General features: G+C 39.1%; 1 protein-coding gene across 1 annotated transcript in view; it reads left to right on the top strand.

Moving 5' to 3' along the window:
- Positions 1–21,685, top strand: part of PSD3 (pleckstrin and Sec7 domain containing 3) — a 538,748-nt gene that overhangs the window by 219,787 nt on the left and 297,276 nt on the right. The window contains 3 exon segments of the mRNA XM_043989192.1: positions 15,281–15,478; positions 15,635–15,715; positions 19,742–19,854. Of these exon segments, the coding sequence (XP_043845127.1) occupies positions 15,281–15,478; positions 15,635–15,715; positions 19,742–19,854 (392 nt within the window).

Genomic DNA, 21,685 nt, shown 5'->3' on the forward strand with positions numbered 1-21,685 from the left:
ATTGGCACAAGACTCCCTCCTCATTGGTGGAGATGATGGCCCTGCCTTGTGTGAGGGGTAAGAGGTGAGAACTTCACTCCTCAGCCAGTCCTCCCTTCGGAGACTCTCCAGGGTTACATATAAAATAGAGGAGTTGGAGTAGATGGCTTCTAAAGCCCTTTCGGGCTCCAATTCCACTGACATTTACACAATAGTGTGAAGACAAGGGAGAGATCTCCCATCCTCATTGGATCTCTTCACATTTCTTTACTTACTCATTAAGTAGTCTGTTCACCATCACTTTGTCTTGTCACCATATAAAAAGAGGAATCTCTCAATCTCTCTCTCTCTCTCTCTCTCTCTCTCTCTCTCTCTCTCTCTCTCTCTCTCTCTCTCTCTCTCTCTCTCTTTCTCTGTCTCCCTCCCTCCCTCCCACTCTCCCACTCTCTATCTCTCAGCTCTAGTGCTACTATCTGACATCCATAAATATTAGAGGGGAAGTGCCCATAGAGAGCAGATGGCCTTCCAGGTTCCTTTCAGTTCTAAATCTATGACTGTGACCCTATGATATGATCAATCAGGAAGAGTACTTTCAGTTTATGTAATAAATCACTGGCCAAACCATCAAATACCAGGTTATCAACCTTAACCTTGTATCCTTCTGTAATTGATCAAATCTCTTTTGACGGTGGTTACGATCTGGGTTCATATCCCATGCTTGCTTTTGATAATTTATCACTCAGGTAACTCATATGTACCTCTGCCCTTCCACCCCACAATTGATATTCCAGAAGTTCATCATTGCAATTTTATAAAACCAAAATGCCTTAAAATATATAATTTGGGAGTTTGTGTGTCGGGGTTCCTTGCTTATGATTTTATCACAGTAAGGGGCTCTAGGTTTGGAAACTTCTTCCACCAATGTGGATTGGCAGCAACATAAATATCTACCATGATTCAGCATTAGAAAAAGTCCAATTTAGGTGTTCTTAACTTTTTTTTGTTTTTTTGGTCATTGGGCCCCTGGAAAACAACAATTCAGTGGCAAACAAATTAGTTTTCATGTATAGGATGTTTACCTTATCTTTAGTTTGTGAAACTTATTGGAATTCCTTTGAAACAAATGAGAATAATCTTAAAAGCAGCTATTAAAAAATTGTAAATAATAATTCCTAGAACTCTGTCTAAGGTTCCTATGTCAGTAGGAAAGGTAATGTTTCCCAAGCTTCTTTTGACAACACTCAGTAGTATTTCCATATCCCTTCCCTCCTCACAAAATGAATTAATTTGGAAACATTATAATTTTTGTTGTTTTGTTTGTTTTTATTCTGCACTTAAAAAATAAAACATGCATTTCCATTACAAAGTAGAACAGAAAAAGATAATTGCACATGAAACTGTAAATCTATTATGTACAATTTGCTTTTCCTTTTAAATAGATAATAGTTATCATGTAACTTTATTTTTCCCCTCTCCAATCATTAGACACAGATATATGTGTGTATATGTTTATGTATGTGTGTATATGCATATGCATATGTATATGTAAAATTATACTATGCATACTTGTGTTTATCAGTTATTTCTCTGGATGCAGATAGCATCTTACTTCATTGGTCATTTGTAGTTCATTTGGGTACTTATAATAGACAAAATGACTTAGTTGCTCACAGTTGTTCTTAAAACAATATTGCTGTTACTGTATACAATGTTCTATTGGTTCTGCTTATTTGACTCCTCTGTATTTCATGCAAGACTGCATGTTTTTCTAAAATCATTGAGCTCATTTCCTCTCTCTCTCTCTTTTTTAAAACAGGGCAATGAGGGTTAAGTGACTTGCCCAGGGTCACACAGCTAGTAAGTGTCAAGTGTCTGAGCCTGGATTTAAACTCAGGTGCTCCTGAATCCAGGGCTGGTGCTTTATCCACTGCGCCACCTAGCTGCCCTGAGCTCATTTCTTATGCCACAGCAGAAATCATAACAATTTTTTTAAAAACCCCTGTGTCACACTGCACTTTTAAGAAGTCTATTGCAATTACAAGGTGGCATAAACTCAAAATGTTTGGAGCTCTCTTTAAATCATAACTTAGGAATAGAGAGGAAGAAACTGATTACTACCATTACCTAAGGAGATATACATCTTGGTAATAGGTGGTAATGGTAAAGGAATAGTCATGGAAACCTTATGGGGATCAGGAAAAAAAGCCTTTTTTTTTTCTTAATGAAGAGAATGTTGGTTTTACATTTTATTCTTTAGCTGGAATTTTACTTCCCAAATATTGATATTAAACATTTGGGATATTTCCCATGTCTCTCACATTTGCATACCACTGTGTACTTTTTTAAAGTAATGTTAAAAAGACTAAGAGAATTTAATCTAGGGGGTATTCAAAGGCATTTGTAGCCTGCTGTCTGGTGCCTTAGATCCAGTATCAAATGGAATCCCTAAAAATCAGTCAGGGAATTATGAAGTACACTAGTGTGATCCAAGTGTAAGGACAGGTACAAGGGATACAGGTAAAGTAAGTGAAATAATCTCTAGTTGTCTGCTGGTTTTAGAACTCAGAACCCAGAACCTAGGAATTCATACAACTTCGTAAAAGGCATCATTCTGTATTTGCCTTTAGGGTATTTTTTGCTTAGGGTATGTATGTTGGTGGGTTTATGTTAGCAAACAAATTCATTGGCTAGAAGGGTGGTAGTTACTCATTGTGCACTTTTTGCCTTATGTAGCCTTGATTGCCTCTGATTGTAGAGCCAGAAAATTTAGCATTTGGATTTTTTTCCCAGCCCAGGCTGCATTTTTCTTTGGATAAGTGAGGCTTTTATTAGAATTATTTTTCTTATTTGACTCTGGGGTTTAGGATTTTTGAGGCTTTAGGCAGTGTGAAGGTTAATCAGGGAAAAATTGTGCTGCATTAAGGTCGAGTTCAAAAATATGCCAATAACTTTCAGATCTAGAACATGCAGAGTAGACATCATGTTAGCAACCCTTTCTGGCTTATAACTATAATTTACTGGAGATCTGGGGTAAATGGGCCTCACTTTATGCCTGTGTTTGTGAGTTTCTATTTTGGAAACCTTCTATCAGTTAAGGCAGCATTTTTGCAAATCTAGTTGCCTAGGGCCCAATGTGCACCTGTTCCAGAGATATTTGGATAGGGATAGATGTCCCTTAGAAAGCATGATGTTTTTGTTCCAAGATGCACAGTTGTGTCTGAGTTCTTTTTTTTTTTCCTTTTTTTTCCGCAGGGCAATGGGGGTTAAGTGACTTGCCCAGGGTCACACAGCCAGTAAGTGTCAAGTGTCTGAGGCCGGATTTGAACTCAGGAACTCCTGAATCCAGGGCCAGTGCTTTATCCACTGCACCACTTAGCCGCCCCCATGTCTGAGTTCTTTTTGGGGGGAGGGGGGTAGTTTTCTGTAATGTTTGAAATTGTTCACTATTTGTAGAGCATGACCAGTAAGAAGTATTTATAATTTTAAGGTTTCTAGCCAAAAGATAGGGTCATAAAACCCTCAAATAACAATTAATTCTATACAAAAGTAATTCATTGTAATGTAAAATTTCTTAGGTGAAATTAAGGTTCCACTTTTTTGGAGGGGGGATAGTTTAATTTTTTTTTTTGTGGGGGAATTAATTTAGTTCAATCCTTTGCTTCAAAAATTGGGAGTTATAGCACTAGATTAGTGCTTTCAGATAAACTGTCTCAGGTATCCATCCATGGATGGCTTTAAAATGCAGTATCTATAATGTATGGTATCTAGAAACTAGTATCTGTGATGCTTTAAAAAAAAAATAGAAGAGTTGAAGAGGAACATATAAAGGCTAAGTTTCTAGCTAAAAGAACATTGTTGTCATTGTTGGTCAGCAGTTGTGTCCAACTCTTCCTGACTGATTTTGGGATTTTTTTGGGAAAGATACTGGAGTGGCGTGCCATTTCCTTCTCCAGTTCATTTTCACAGATGAGGAAACTGAGGCAAACAGGATTAAGTGACTTATCTGGCATCACGCAGCTAGTTAAATGTCTGAGGCCAGATTTGAACTCCGGAAGAGTCTTCCTGACTTCAGTCCCCACAGTCTATCTACTGTACCGTGTAGCTGCCCTAAAACAGGCTAGCATCTATGAAACTACAACAATTACCCTGGACACAAAAGTTTTTTAAATTTGCCGCTTTTTATTAAAAACAAAACAAAACAAAACACCGTTGTGTCTTTTCTATGAATGAGCCTGTAAAGAGAGAAGCCTGGCAAAAAAGCATTCATTGTTTCTTCATGTTCAATAGCATTTTTACTGGTTTCATTTCTTGCCTTTTTCATTGATTCCCTTGAATTACTAAGCAAACTAGGTCAGGGCAACTTTCATATTTAAGATATTTTTTCCCCTCATTTTCCCCATAATTTTTCTTTGCAGGCACTTAATAGAAATCGGCAGCCTTGTAATTTCTACTTTCCTTCCTGTATATATACACATCCTTCCCCATTCTTTCCTGTTCCTCAGTGTGCCCAGAGTAAGTCCACATATTTGAGTAAATAGTTGAAGCAAAGCAATTCAGGTCTTTGCCTTTTGAATAGTGCCCCTTTACATGGACTTTGGGGCCAGTGTTTGTTTTATTTATTTATCTATCTATCTATCTATCTATCTATCTATTTATTTATTTCCTTTTGTCATTTCCTCAAAAGGGATTTTTTTTTTTTGAGATTAGTTGTTTTTGAATTCAAGAAAACAGGAAGGAGTGGGATTTCTTGTCTTGTATAAACAGGACGCTGTATAGGCAAAGTGCTGGTTAAGTTCTCTGTCAGAGTATCCCCACTAATAGTAATTTTATGTGGATAATTTTCGTGTTTCAGCCTATTTATTTATTTATTTATTGATTGATTGATTGATTGATTGATTGATTGATTGAGGCAATGGGGGTTAAGTGACTTACCCAGGGTCACACAGCTAGTAAGTATTAAGTGTCTGAGGCCGGATTTGAACTCAGGTACTCCTGAATCCTGGGCTGGTGCTCTATCCCACTGCACCATCTAGCTGCCCCAGGCTTTTGATTTATAAAGGAAAGAAATGCAAGTTGGTTCCCTTTATTTTTTTTTTTTTGGTTGTTGTTTGGGAGGATATTGATAGGGTAACATTTTATACAATATTGTAGCATGCCTTGTCGGGGTGATGAAGAAACTCTTTGAAAAGAGATGTTATTGGGAAAGATTTTGGACTCAAAATTGCCTGGTGCAGTGTTAGGCCTCCTGTTTCAGGAGAAGAGGCCTGCAAGAAACAGTCTGTATTTATTTCCTGAAATCAGTGAAGTTCTTTGCTTATTTTTCCAGCTTGGGCAGGGGAACTGTGGTGTAGGGAGGTGTCTCTCACTGCCATCTCTGAAATTTCATGTTTTGGAGAGTTGCTACTGAGGGACCAAGTGACTTGCCCACAGACATGCACCCCATATCTGTCAGAGGTGCTCCTTGAGCCCAGGTCGTCCTGGCATTAGGGACATGCCAGCTTGACAGTTAGGTGGCACAGTGGATAGAGCACTGCCCCTGAAGTTAGGAGGACCTGAGTTCATGTCACCTTAGACATTTACTAGCTGTGTGACCCTGGGCAAGTCACTTAGCCCCAGTTGCCTTAAACATCTGGGGCCATTTCCAGTCTTCCTGATGTATCTTGCCACTGTACCTAGATGGCTCTGGAGGAGAGGATGAGGCTGTAAATCATGATATGACCTTTTACTTTAAAATGGGCTAATAATACCAGACCTAGGCTTGACAGGATGCTTATGAGAAAGTACTCTGGGCACTGCTTCATGCTTTACAAAGGTGAGTATTATCTTTATCATGACTTCTAGGAGACAAGTTCCCTTAGATCAAATAACACATGATGTGTACTAATGCTAATTATTATTGTTGTTAATTATTATTACCCATAATATTCAAGATGTCAGAATCTGATCCTCAGCATCCTCCATGTAAATACAGCCTAAGTTATGCATGAAGTATGCTTAGTGCTCTCTCAGTGTCCTGGGTTTGCTCTGGCAGTGGGAGTAGGGGGCCAAAGACTTTCCCAGAGAACACACCAGAGCTCCCAAGTGGATTTATTTTACAACTTAAAATCACACATACCCTTGTACAGTAGAACCCCTACACACTCTGATCACCATTTTTAATCGTCTAAAGACTTAATGGACTAAGGTCCCTGAACTCCACAGGAACAACAGTCAACTCATTCACTAGGATCCAGTTTATTGTTTGGGCTTAAGTGCCACTTACTTTCTTTGTTTAATGGTCGGGATAATCTTTTATGACTAAGTAAAACCTAGCCTGGCAGAGAACTTCTATCTTATAAGAATGCTGCCTGCCCGCTAGCTCCTTTGAGGAAGTGCACACTTCTAGAACGTACTTGTAAAGTTCAAGTGCTTTCTCTTGTTGAGGTTAAAATAATATTAATAGTGATAATAAACACAGCAGACCCCTGTTTAAACAAACATTGAATTTCAGTCTATGGAAGAGGTATGAGCATGAACCCGAGTAAGTTCATAGGAGTATAGCTAATGTTTTTGCTATTTTTTTTCCTATTTACTGACAACCCGAGAACTAAGAGCGTAATAAATATGGAGAACCCCTTAGTAATTTGGCAAGGGAACTTCCAAACTTTTGTTGTAATTTATTTGTTCCAGTAAATATGAAGCTAGAAGTGTGCGTGCGCAGAAAGGAGAGGGAAGGAAGAAGACAGAAAGGGAAGGAGAGAGAGAATTGTTTGGTAGATACAGTGACTAGAGGAGTGGGGACAGAGTCAGGGACATAGTTTCAAATCCTGTATTTGACACTTGCTAGCAGTCTCAACCTCTGTGTACCATAGTCAGTTTTCTAGGACTGAAGAGTCAACAGATCAACTAATCATCAAGCATTTATTAAATACTTACTGTGTGCTAACAGAGAAAGGAAAAAAAAAATCCTTCCTCTCCAGGACCTCACACTTTACTGGGGAAAATAACGTGGATTAAAAAAATGGTTAAAAAATCATGAATATGTAAAAAAAATTATGGATGCAAAATATATAAATTGGGAGAAAGAAGAATCAGATATGACTCCAAAGTTGCAAACCTGGGTGACTGGAAGGATAGTAGATGATGAATTTTGGAGAGATGTCTACAGGACATTGAATTGAAAATGTACAAGTAGTTGCTGATGCAGAATAAGAGTTTATGGAATAATAAGTAATAATGAACAATAAACAAATATAATAAAATAAATACGAAAAAGCCAACTAAATAAATGAAAATAAAATAATAAGCATTTATATGACAACTTCAATGTATCAGACACTGTGCTAATCACTTTACAGATATTATCCACACAAACTCAAATTGAGGTGATTTACTCAGGGTTACATGGCCAGTAAGTGTCTAAGGCCAGATTTGAATTTAGGTTTTCTAGCCCTCGCACTCTATCCATTATGACTCTTAGGGTAAGGAGCAATATTTTTAAAATATTTCATGTTAATTAGGAGTAGATGTCTAAGTAATTGAGCAATTAATCAAATTTTTATTAAAGGTATTCTATTGACTGCGAAAGATATAAATACATTTAAGACATAGACCCTTCTTGCAAAGATTTTATAATTTCTCTGGAGAGAAGTAAAATATGTATCAAAATAAAATTACTATTATAAAGCAGTACCCAAACACCTACCCCAAACCCCAACCTATTTTCCCCATAACAAATGTGAACAATAAGTTTTATGGGAGTTGAAAGTGGTTTCTTCTCTATTGATTTGAAGTCAGAGGACTGGACCTGGGTTAAAGAAATTTTTTTTTTCTTTTCCTTACCTGTGTCACTTTAGGCAAATCTCTTTACTTCTCTAGGATTCATCCTTTTAATTTGTTTAATAAAGAAGCTGGCTTTTATGATTGCTCTAAATTCTAAGAAATCTCTGATTTGGGGGGGGGGGCGGGGCAGTGAGGGTTAAGTGACTTGCCCAGGGTCACATAGCTAGTGAGTGTCAAGTGTCTGAGGCTGGATTTGAACTCGGGTCCTTCAGAATCCAAGGCCAGTGCTTTATCCACTGTGTCACCTAGCTGTCCCCTGTGATCTTAGTACAGAAAATGAGTATCAACTTGATTTTGTTTGATTAGGGAATTAGAGAAGAGGCATATCAGCCATGCTCTAAGATTTATCTCACTACCATTCATTGATATTATAAAAAACTAGTAATAAACAGATTGAGCAGGGATATATAAGTCTGAGATACATTATTAGAGCCATAGACATAGACCTAGGAAATGATTAGCTTTGCCAGGACTGCAGGTGGATCTGAGTGGCCCACAGATATCAGGAACTTCTGTATGTTTATAGTCAAGACTAAACTTTTCCAGTTGCATAAATACTAGGTAAGCAAATCCTTGCATTTTTATAAATATGTGAGCAAAAACCCAAGCCAATATCAGATGTACATCCAAACTAATATTGGTCCCACCCTGTGGTTTCATTTTAGGAAATGTACACATCCTTTTGTCAATTGAAGAAAAAAAACCCCAAAAGCCCAAGATCAAAACCAAAACAAACAAAACAACAAAAAGCAAGCCAAAATTAAGATGTACGTCCAAATTGATAGTGACTTTGGCGCCATCTGATGGTTGCATTTTATGAATGCATTCACCTGCTTGTCAATTTCTGTTAGAGTGGGGGAAGAGGGAGGAGGACAATTCTGATTAACATGTGTCAGATAGAGCTAGACAGTGAGCTCTCTTGTTTCAGGGAAGTCTGCTATATTGAAACTGGCATATATCACAGTCTTTAAAGTCTCATTGATAGTGATGTTCAGATTCAAGAGTTATCTACCTACCTATAGCAAGGTCCAAAAACCTTCCTTGGCCTATGTAGCCATTCTCTTGAGCAAAAAACAAAAAAACAAGACAAAACAAAACAAAAAAAAGTAAAATTGGAAAGAAATGAAATGATAACAGGTATGCCTTGTGCCCTGTGGGAAGGCAGCCAGGGGCTTGGACAGGCATCTTCCATCTGCTCCAAAATAACTTCCATCCCTGTCAGCTCAAAGCAGCTTTCACTTCCTGCTGCCAGCCCAGTATCCCAACTGAAATGTGAAGAATTGGTGCAAAGAGAAACAACCTTCACTTTGACTTCTGACCTTCTATCTCCAGCTCCATTTGTCTTTTAAGGGAAAAGGAAGAAGAAAGTTTCTGGGGAAGGGGACGTCTTCCTTTCCTTCTGCAGGTTTGACTGATCTCTGGCTGTGCCCTTTCCTGCCTAATCTCTAGCCTTTGGAGAAAAGATGAGTAGTGAATTGAACCTGTTCTCTGACTATGTGCTTCTCATCTTATACTATGCTTCCCTGAGCCCAATCTCCAACTTCTTTTCTTCTCAATGATGAACATTCTCTGACCTCAGACTCTTCACAGTCCAGTGATTGTGAACAACTCTAGGTCACCATCCAAATTCCATTCCTCACCCAACTGGCCAATTCCTTATTTCCTTTAACATTCCTACCTCCTTCAATCTTTCCACCTCAAAATTTCAATCAACCACCATCTATCCCATTTGGTACCCTACAGAATGCCTGGTTCATAGTAGGCACTAAATAAATGTTTACTGATTGACTGATTACACACAAATTTGGAGAAGTTATTGGAGGAAGTGGAGATGAGTCTTGAAGGAAGAAAAAGGATTATAAGAGGCCACCGCTGGAAGTCTTTTCTTAGGGCTCCTGGTTCTGTGAAGGTGAGCCTGGGTTCTCTAAGGCTGTTAACCAAAGAACTCCACCAAGACAGGCAGATGCTGCTGTATGCATGAGCACATGAACTATATGAACTCGGCAACCAATTCAATATCCATTTTCTGTCAACTAAACTAGCTATTTTTGGAGAAGATCGGTCACCTTCTGATGAATTTTTTTTTTGTCATTGCAGTTTGTGAAGGCGGCTTTCTAAGTTAAGGAGGGTACTAATTTGCACTGGTGGAGAGAGAACTCACACTAAGGAAATCCTGGATCTCTGAAGAATTAAGTAATCATTTCCTGGCAGTGATGGGCTCAGGGGCTTGGGGTTTGCCTTTTTTGTGTGACTAGCATAAAATACAAAAGTATCACAGACAAAATCAGCCAGGAAATAAATACTTTGGCTCAGCAGTTTGATTCTTGGGTTAGCCTAGTCTTATTGAAGAGTCAGTGGTATGAAGATTTATTGTTCAAAGCAAGTATGAAATAATAAATGATGCTAGGTTTTCTGTCACTTTTATCTTCTAATAACCAGAAAACTTGTTATCATTCCAGTCCCTAGCAATTGGAAAGAATTTTTTGAGAAATATGGGATAACCCCCCCAACAGAAAATAGGAAGGCTTTTGGTCTATATTGCAGAAACCATTGAAAAGAAGCAATGGGGGCAGCTAGGTGGCTAAGTGAATAGAGCACCCACCCTGGAGTCAGGAGGACCTGAGTTCAAATGCGGCCTCAGACACTTAACACTTACTAGCTGTGTGACCCTGGGCAAGTCACTTAATCCCAATTGCCTCACCCCCCCCATCCCCCCCAAAAAATTGAATGAAAGAAAAGAAGCAATGGATCAAGGATAAGCAAGAGTTTAGATGACACTGTAAGGGGAAAAGTATTGATAACTTGATCAGTAATGAAATGGGCCATTATGGGAATAAGTTCAGGGACCCTTTATGAGCATATCATGAATGATCATTGAACCAAATTGAATTGAAGGACAATTTAAATAGGATTCCTTATTGCCCAATAGATAAAGTTTAAACTTTGTAAACTGTCATTCAAAGCCTTCCTTAATGTCTGCCTTTCCAGGTTTATGTCACACTGCTCCTTTCAGTTTGCTTTAAAAATTTAACTGAACTGTCCCTCATACCCATCAAACACTTGTGTTTCTATGTCTTTGCTATAATATTATTATTATTATTATTATTATTTTTGCAGGGCAATGAGGGTTAAGTGACTTGCCCAGGGTCACACAGCTAGTAAGTGTCAAATGTCTGAGGCCAGATTTGAACTCAGGTCCTCCTGAATTCAGGGCTGGCACTTTATCCACTGCACCACCTAGCTGCCCCTTTGCTACATCATTATTGCATGCCCTTGTGGGTTACTAGATTGTATGCTCCCTGGGGGCAGGAATTGTTTCTTTAATGATGATTGGATCTCCTATTTTTCACTCCGTATGTATATTTTTTAAAATGGCAGTTGAGCGAATGAATAAAGTATTTCAGAAAAATTATAAATAACTCTTGCAGAAATCCTTGGGTCAGATAAAGGCATCTATTCAGCTTATCCTTCTTCTCTTCTGATAAGAGTGTTGTTTTTTGTGGAGACGCTATTTATTTATTGTCATAGTTGGAGCTATGTGGGTCTAAAGTATTTCTTTCTTTGGGGGGCGATGAGGCAATTGTGGTTAAGTGACTTGTCCGGGGTCATACAGCTAGTAAGTGTCAAGTGTCTGAGCCCGGATTTGAAATCAGGTCCTCCTGACTTCAGGGCTGGTACTCTATCCACTGCACCACCTAGCTGCCCCATGGGTCCAAAGTATTTCAAGAAAACCAGGTTCTTTCTAAGTTATTCTGTGATTTCAGAAGGTCCAAATAAGGTGGGGGTAGTGGAAGCAATACCAGTGCCTGTGTTTTTTCCAATGATGGCTTACTTTGCATAAGAAAGAAAGATTCTAATCTTCTGAAGTTTTTTCCCCCTCCTCACTGTTCCAGTGACTGATAGGGGTTGAGCATTATGTGACCCCCCCCCAAAAAAAAAATATCGGAAGGAATGAAAAGTAAAGAGAAAAAGACAGGGGAAAAAACCTAAATCATACAGTAAAGAATGAAAAGCATCTAGCTCTTTAAGCTGGACAATGTTCTGAGTATTGGAGGAAACAGGAGGAGGGAGTGTATTCTTGGTGATAGGGATCATTCAGCCTGACTTCTCCAGTGATCGCCTGGCCCGGTCCCTATTGTCTCTGCGTCTACTGATGTACAGGGGCCCCTGTGTTCTAGCTTTTGTTTTTATTGTGGGCGTGAAGGCATGATTAAAAAAAAAAATCCAACAATAAACAATCCACAGAGAATGTGAGGTCATAGTAATGTGACCTCACAGGGAACTAAATACCTGCAGGCCAGTGGAGTTCAGCAGACACTTGGAGTATGTGTGGCAAATACCTTCAAAAGGTTGACTTCACAGAAGTATGGCTGGAGTGCATCCTAGACATTGGGATGTTTTTTCCTTGGCATTGGTGCTGCTGCTGGTGCTGGTGAGTTGATGCTTCCAGAGACTTAACAGTTAAAGGCAGAAGAGTAGCCGCCATGATCCCTCAGGGACCCTTCTGAATCAGATCTCAGACCCTGAAATTGACGGAGATGGAAGCCAGGAAGGGAGACTTTACCCCTCCCTTTTTTCCTTTTAATGAAGCCATTTCTCAAGAAGACGTAGAGACTGACTGGGTAGGAGCCGATGTAATGTCACCCTGCTGGAGATTATGAGGAGAATTGGGTTGAAGTAGGTTGGATAAGTTTGGAGCGGAAAGGGTCAAGACAGTTTTGACATGTGAGAGAATTAAGTGTAAGAAAAAGAAATTGGTTGTGGGTAGATGATATTGAAAAGGATATCAAAATTGTGTGTAAGCTGTACCTAAGGATATTTAATTAGACTTAGGGGAATGTTGGGAGCCTGGGTGCCCTAGCAGATAGAGAAATGGTATTGAAGCCAGGACACCTAGGTTTTCATCCTGACTCCCAGGACCCTGTTCTGTGAGGGGTCAAGTCACTTAACGTCTCAGGGCCCCAGGCAACATATGAATGCCCTCCTTATCTCCTGCCAGAGCGATGTTGTACTTAAAATACAAAATGAGACATTAAGTATTTGGACATGGTAAATGCAGGAATGGGTTTTGCTGTACTGTATCTTTTGTCATGAGAGTTTTACTTTGCTTTTTAAAAAATTTTTTCATTTAGTGGTAATGGGGAGGGGGAGAGGGAAATACTCAAAAATGCAAATAAAATTTTGAAAAATTAAATGGAGAAAATAAATTGCTGATCCATATTGATGGAAGTTTTGACACTGGGAGCTCCTCCCACCAGTGACATCACAGGTCGCAACCCCTAACCCCAGCCTCCCTACTCTCATTCTCACAAATGTGAACTATATGAGTTGGTCTGTACTTCTGTTTGGGAGGGATGAGAAACTCTTTATCTGAGCGATAGGAACTTCTGTGCATTGCTGGAAATGTAAGGGAGGACAGAGAATGCAATTCTAGGAATTCCCAGGAATTCTGCTAATTGTATAAATTTTTTCAAACAGTAATGATCTTGTATAGTTTTCCAGCTGAATAATTTATATTGTTAATAGTGCTTATGCATAAGCATGTCACCTTTATGTTGGCCCGCTCACCACTTTTGAGAGGAGGTTACACATTATGCCTAACCTACCAAAGCCATGTTAAAATAGATATGGGAGTATGAGAGGAAAGATGCTATAAGGGAGCAAGCCCTGACTGTAGAGTCTGCCAGCTTTGCTTCAGATCTCATCTGTGTTATCTCTGTACGTGACTTTGGCTTAGCCCCTCAGTGTCTTTGGGGCCCTTGGTTTCTTCATCTCTGAAATGAAGAGGTTGTACTGAACAGGTCCTGTGTGGTCCCTTCTAGCTCTCTACCTCTGATTCTCTCATCCTTCCATTTCTAATTGTGTGATCCTGGAATTGGGAGAAGCATCTGGCCACTCTTTGGTGTGTTTTCCTGTTGTAGTTTGTTGTTTGGGCCTTTTTAGTCATGTCTGACTCTTTGTGACCCCATTTGATTTTTTTTTCAGGGCAGTGACGGTTAAATGACTTGCCCAGGGTCACACAGCCAGTAAGCGTCAAGTATCTGAGGCCAGATTTGAACTCAGGTCCTCCTGAATCCAGGCCCAGTGCTTTATTCACTGCGCCACCTAGCTGCCCCCAGTTTGGGGTTTTCTTGACAAAGATCCTGGAGTGGTTTGCTATTTCCTTCTCTAGCTCATTTTACAGATGAAGAAACTGAGGCAAACAGGGTTAAGTGACTTGCCCAGGATCACATACCTGCTAAGTGTCTGAGGACAGATTTGAACTCAGGTAGAGGAGTCTTCCTGACTTCAGGGCAGGCTCTCTATCCACTTTGCCACTTAGCTGTTGTACCTTCTAACTAATGATACTGTTTTAATTGAACATGTCATTGGCTAGGCTCTAAAGTTTAGTATTATATAGCTTTGACAGTTGGCATCATTTGACTGATTAAGTTGTGAAGTTCTACAAAAAGATAGTCATTTGTATAGTTTATAGATTTTATATTTTTATTTTGTAATAAGTAAAGAAACATAGGCTTACTTTGCCCTTTAAAAATGAGCTGTTACTGGGGGCGGCTAGGTGGCGCAGTGGATTAAGCACCGGCCCTGGATTCAGGAGGACCTGAGTTCAAATCCGGCCTCAGACACTTGACATTTACTAGCTGTGTGACCCTGGGCAAGTCACTTAACCCCCATTGTCCTGCCAGAAAAAAAAAAATGAGCTGTTACCATGTATGCAGATTGATAATAAAAGTCTCACTAGTTATTTTATTTTCTGACAGAGGTTTTTAAAAAATAAAATTTTGATGCCTTTTTTTCTGTACCACCAAAACTTTCCCCAGCATCTTTCCTTTTTCCTTGCCAAGAGAGCCACTTCATATGACAAATAATATTTTTAAAGGGGATACAGGATAAAATGAGCAAAACCAATCAGTATGTTGACAAAGCCTAAAAATATGTACAATGTAACACACTCATGGACTTCCCACCTGTGCAGAGGGAGAGAGTGGAGGTGGTTTTATGTTTTCAATTTTCATTGTATAGTCATTGTATACATTGTTTCCTTGGCTGTTGTCTACTTTACTCTGCATTGGATCATATACATCATATATATACTTTCATACTTCTCTGTATTCATCAGTTCATTTTTTCTTTTCTTTTCTTTTTTTTTAAATGAGGCATTTGGGGTTAAGTGACTTGCCCAGGGTCACACAGCTAGTAAGTGTTAAGTATCTGAGGCCGGATTTGAACTCAGGTACTCCTGACTCCAGGGCCAGTGCTTTATCCACTGTGCCACCTAGCTGCCCCAGTTCATCTTTTCTTACAGAATAGTAATATTCTACCACATTCAGGTACCACAATTTTTTTTTAGCGAGTCCCCAATTAACGGACTTCTACTTTGTTTCCATTTATTTGCTGCCATGGGGGGGAAAAGTGCTGCTACAAATATTTTGGTGTAAAAAATGAAATTTTAAAAGATACGTATTTTCTTTTCCTCTAGCAGCAATGCTGGGCTGAAAAAGTCCAATCAAGAGCCCCATTGTGAAATGGGGAGTACTGAATTTCTGGAAAAAGAATCCCCTGAAAACCTCAGCAATGGAACAAACAGCAACTTGGAGGCAGCCAGGAGGTTGGCCAAGCGTCTTTACCACCTTGATCATTTCAAGCGTTCAGATGTGGCCAAGCATTTAGGAAAGAAGTATGTATTCTCTCTCTCTCTCTCTCTCTCTCTCTCTCTCTCTCTCTCTCTCTCTCTTTTTAAAAAGAAGTATGTATCTTAAACCCTTTGGCTTAAGCTTCCATAGAGGTATGGGTTGGTTTTATTAACCAAATTTATTTTTTCATTTTCTTATAGCAATGAATTCAGCAAACTAGTGGCTGAGGAATACCTTAAGTTTTTTGATTTTACAGGAATGACGCTGGATCAATCTCTCAGGTATGTGGTTTAATGACTAAACATCACTTTTTTTTTTTACTGCTGACATTTTATTCCCAAAGAAGTAATTATCTTAAGAGAGAGTAATGCATTCAAACTAGATTTTGATTTTATTTGTTAAAAGCAAAATCTTTTCATTGCTTTGCAATCTTAGGGCAGATCATAGGATTAGACATTTAGATCTAGAAAAGAGGCCTTAAAGGCCATCTGATTCACCTTCCTGAGGCCCCCAAAAGAGAAGTTGCTGACCTGAGAATAAGGGCAACTAGATGGCACAGTGGGATAGAGGAAGAAGCACTTAGAAACAGGAAGACTCATCTTCATGAGTTCAAATGTGGCTTCAGACACTGGTTGTGTGACCCTGGGTAAGTCACGTAACCCTGTTTGCCTCAGTTTCCTCATCTGTAAAAAATGCTCTGGAGAAGGAAATGACAAACCACTCTACTGTCTGTGCTAAGAAAACCCCAAATGGGGTCACAAAGAATCGAACATGACTAAAAAAAGGACTGAACAACAACAGACCTGAGAGTTGTACTATAGAAATTAAAAGTCATAGAGAATGATGTGGTATCATGGATCTACTCTTCCCAATCTAAGAATTAGCCTAAATCCCAATTATAGAGTTATGGTGAGTGGCAAAAGAAATTGAAGAGATTTGAGATCTTTAGGAGTTTGTTTTTGTAGTAGAATTGAACACTTTCTCTAAGTGTAATACTGCGTATTTTTTGCTGTGTGTACAAGTTAATAAGACACACCCTCAGGATGATGCTTTTGAAATAACTTTGGGGGGGGGCACTGAAGGTTAAACGACTTGCCCAGGGTCACACAGTTAGTGTCAAGTGTCTTGAGGCTGGATTTGAACTCAGGTCCTCCTGACTCCAGGGCCAGTGTTTTATCCACTGCACCACCTAGCTGCCCTTGAAATAACTTGAGCAGAAGAATGAGAGCTATAAAATTTGTTAGGACTAGACTGCTTTCACATTTCTGTGGTTTCTAAAAGCATTTGTAAACATGCACATGTGTATATATACAGAAACCCATCCACAGGTTATAGAGTTTTATGATGATTTAAGTATAGGGATAATCTGTAGTAAACAACTGGGAGAAAAGAACTCTCAGTATAACACTCCACCGTTTTTTAAGGTAAGGAAAGGACAGCCAAATTTCTGATAGTAGATAAATGACAAAAATCATAGGGACGTCTAGATTTTAAAAATAGTTTCAGTACCACGTTTGTGGTTTTGACCTTTAAGTATTCGTTGGTTATTTTATTTATTGTTATTTATGTGGAAATAAATGCATACACATACGTATAAATATATATACACATATACACACACATACACGCTTATATACAGGCACGTTTCCCGGGTCAGTTCTTTAATTTCCACTTAATATAATTGAGGCATACCTGCCATCTAGTGATGATAAAGGAGAGTTGCAAGTATATATAGTTGTTTTAAAGGAAACAATGCCTTCAGAGGAAGGTGGGCCTTTTTATTTTGGTGGTGATTTGGGGAAGATACTTTTCTAAGACCCCTTTAGGCAAAAATCAGGATTTCTGCAGTAGTAACTGCTTTTAGAAGGAAGACAGAAGGTAAAGATTTACAAAAGAATTTACCATAAGATTCTTTGAGGGCAGCTAGGTGGTGCAGTGGATAAAGCTCTGGCCCTGGATTCAGAAGGACCTGAGTTCAAAGCTGACCTCAGACACTTGACACTTACTAGCTGTGTGACCCTGGGCAAGTCACTTAATTAACCCTCATTGCCCTGCCAAAAAAAAAAAAGATTCTTTGAAATATCATGCTTCCCTAGAGCCATTTGAAAGGCTTTCACATACAAGTTTTCAGGATCACATTCACACACCTGCATGTAATATATGAAGCAGAACAGCCCCTGTGTTGCCCTAGTATTTAGCAGTCATTGGCAGTGGAATTGGTATGGGTTTGACTTTGTGAATCAGTCACTCTTAGGGAGGCTTGCTTCAAAGAAATTATATTCCATTACAAAATAAAGAAACAAATGTTCACAATCAACAATTATTAACTCTCTGTTCAGAGATTATGCTAAGTGCACAAATACAATATTCAAAATAATCCCTACTCTGTATCTAATTCCTGCTTCTAAATAAATTAGAATGTAAATAGCTTTCATTTTAATGGAAAGACGTGGTAGACATATATAAGTAGATTTAGAAGAAATACAAAAAGAATTAATACAAGGCAGTTTGGGAGAGGGGACATTAGCTGCTGAGGAGATGAGGAAAAGCCCATCTCAGTTGGTGTGTTTGAGCTGTACTTTGAAGGAACAGATGGATCCCATGACGAGAAAATACATTCTAGACATGGGGGACAGCAAGTGTGTGGTCCTAGGGAGACAAGGAGGAGCATGTGTGAAGAACAGAGAGAAGGCTTGGGTTGTGGGAGGGCAAGTAGTATACTGCAAGGCTGGAAAGATGGGTTGAGACCAGGTTGTGAAGGACTCCAGAAGCCTGTCCATAGGTATACAGTTTTATTGATGATTTAGGTATAATGACAATAAATAGAAAAAAATCAGGAGAAAAGAACTTTTCTCAATATGATGCCCTTTCTTTTTTAGGTAAGGAAAAAGACAGCAGAACTTCTGACAGTAGTAGATAAATGACAAAAGATTGCAGGGACCTCTGGATTTTTTTTGGGGGGGGGCGGGGAAATGAAGGTTAAATGACTTGCCCACAGTCACACAGCTAATAAGTGTCAATTGTCTGAAGCCTGATTTGAACTCAGGTCCTCCTGAATCCAGGGCAGGTGCTTTAGCCACTGAGGCACCAAGTGGCCCCCAGACCTCTGGATTTTTACAGTGGTTCCATTACCATCTTTGTTGTCCTAGCATTTAAGTATACCTTTGTTATTGTATTTATTGTAATTCAATCTTTCTAATACTTGGTGACTCTCAGCATCCCCCACCCCATTTCCATAATAGTAAGTTAAGTATTTTCAACAGTTTTCTGTTTTTGTCTCCATTTGGGAGTTTAAAACAATTAGACTGTCATCTTTCTAATTTTCAGGATTGTTGTTGTTCAGTCATGTCTGACTCTTTGTGACCCCATTTTGGTGTTTTCTTGGCAAAGATACTGGAATGGTTTGCCATCTTCTTTTCCAGTTCATTTTGTAAAAGAGAAAACTGAGGCAAACAGGGTCAAGTGACTTGCCCAGGGTCACTCAGTAAGTGTCTGAGGTTAGATTTAAACACATGAGGATGAGTCTTCCTGATTCCAAGCTCAGTGCCACCTACTGTGCCACCTAGCTGCCCAGTTTTCAGGATATGCCCATATAATTCAAACATTCATTGTGCAAATTACTAGTTGTGGCACATAGTAGATAGACTGCTAGAATTGTAATTAGGAAGACATGAATTCATATCCTACCATAAGTACTTACTAGCTATGTGATGACATTGGTGGTTAAGCGGTAGAATTCTCACCTCCTTTGAAGGAGGCCTGGATTTGATTTTGGGGCAGCTGGGTGGTACAGTGGATAGAGAGCCAACCCTGGAATCAGGAAGACCTGATTTCAAATCTGGCCCCAGCCACTTAGTAGTTATGTGACCTTGGACAAGTCACTATCCCTGTTTGCCTCAGTTTCCTCATCTATAAAATGAGCTGGAGAAGGAAATGGCAAACCACTCCAGTATCTTTGCCAAGAAAACCCCATATGGGTCATGAAGCATCAGACACAACTGAAATGACAAAACAACAACAAACATCGACCAAGCTGTGTGACACTGGGCAGTTCATTTAACCTCACCGCCTCAGTTTTCTCATATGTAAAATGGGGTTATTGTGAGGATCATATGAAGTAATATATAAAGCTCTTTGCAAACCGTCAAGCACTATGTACATGCTATTATTGTTGTTGTTGTTATCGTCACTTTCCTTTTAAGTAACTATGATTAGGTCCTAATCTCTATGCTAAAATAATATTACTTGTTAAGCCTCTGAGAAAGATGTGCTATTTTAATTTTTGCTTTTCTCAAAACTTCCTTTAGGTGTTTCTTTAAGGCATTTTCCCTTATGGGAGAAACCCAAGAACGAGAGAGAGTTTTAGTCCACTTCTCCAACAGATACTTTCATTGTAATCCAGACACCATTTTTTCAGCAGGTAATTTTTCTGTTGTACATTTCTGAACGTTAAGTCAGCATGCATTTATGTAGCACTTACTGGATACCTGGTACTGTGCCCAATCCTGGGAGTACAAATATATGCAAAAAGAGGCAGTTCCTGCCCTCAAGGAGCTCATATTCTAATGGGGGAAGACAACAAATAAAAAGAAGAGGAAAAGCCAAGGGTTTTGGAGGGAGGGGTGGGAGGGAAGTCTGGAGAGCAGAACCCTGAGAGGAATGAAAGCGTGAACTTGGTTGGCTTTACTTTACTTAAAATGTTGTTTCAGGGAGAGCTCAAGTCCAGAGTAGAGCCCAGTGAGGAAAGAAGGATTACCTTCTTGTACAGCCTTAACAAGGAAAGATGTCTAAATAGGATGGTCAGTCAGCAGGGGTTTGTTAAATAGAGTTAGGCAAGCTTTTCTGGGAATACAAAGAAAGGCCAAAACAGCCCCTTCCATAAATGAGTGCACATTCTAAAGGGGTGGGCAGCATGTGCATACAAGATAGAATCAGAAAGTAATCTGAGGGAGGGGGAGTCCTTTGTTATCACCCCACTGTGACCCACCCTATGCAGATAGTGCTTTTCTGATATCTTAGTTCAATTCCCACCAGAAAGCATATTTTTAAGGATAAAAGTTAGTGTCCCCTTGGCTTAAATTTAGGGAATTTTGTATACAATGAATAATTTCTGGACTAATTGGTATGTGCTGTATATATAAGGCAGGCATATAGTTTTTTTCTTTTTAATGAGTACAGAAAGCTAGTAAGTACCTGTTAACTAGGATATATGTATCTTAATATTACTTTAAAAAAAAAAAAAGGCCTTAGCCATTTCATTTGGAGACTAATTTTTCAATTTTTTTTTTCTGACAAACCTCTTCACTTATTTTTTCTTCTCTCTCCTTTTGCCCATCTTTGGGCCTACTTCTCTGCACTCCTACTATAGAATGGAAAATAGGATTGGATGGGATACTCATACAGTTATTTTGTTAGTGGCACTCTATCAAAATGATAGAAATAGAAGCTATTGATTAAAATGAAATTGATAGGTTTTTAGCAATCTATTTTCACCCCAATCTCTGTAGCCCAGGATCTCTGAGAATTACTTTTTGATCACTTTTTATTTCTGTATTATTTGACTCAGACTGGCCTTTCCACTACATAATTTGAATTAAGTAGAGATTTTACTTTCCTGGGTACTAGACTTTTATCCTGAACTTCAATGAATGACTGGCAAGAAGTATAGAGTATCAGACTACCCCCATAGGAATGAAGAGTTTTGTCTACTTCCCTTCATTTTCTTCCTAGGAAGAAACAAAAGGAATATCATGGCCTGGTGAATAGAAAACTGGCCTGGGAGTCACGGAGACATGAGCTCTTTTTGTGTCTGATACATACTGGCTATATGACTTTGGGCAAGTCAATTACCCTCTCACCTCCTCCAGGAAACTTTCTTCAAAGTATTAGTTGAAGGGGCGGCTAGGTGGCGCAGTGGATAAAGCACTGGCCCTGGATTCAGGGAGTACCTGAGTTCAAATATGGCCTCAGACACTTGACACTTACTAGCTGTGTGACCCTGGGCAAGTCACTTAACCCCCATTGCCCCTCAAAAAGGAAAAAAAAAAGTATTAGTTGAAGAAAAGGTGCTCATAATACTGCAGGAGAGGGAGTTTCTTCACTTGGAATTCTCTCCATTCCCTAATCCGACTTCCTGCCACCTCAAGAAAAAAGAAGCAATAATCAAATTGCCACAGAAATAGTGTAATGGAAATAAAGGAAATTCATAGTTTTGATTTCCAAGTTCAATTTTTGTTTATTTTTCTTTTCTT

Source organism: Dromiciops gliroides, chromosome 2, assembly GCF_019393635.1.
Source record: "Dromiciops gliroides isolate mDroGli1 chromosome 2, mDroGli1.pri, whole genome shotgun sequence".
In the NCBI taxonomy this organism is placed as follows: Eukaryota; Metazoa; Chordata; class Mammalia; order Microbiotheria; family Microbiotheriidae; genus Dromiciops; species Dromiciops gliroides.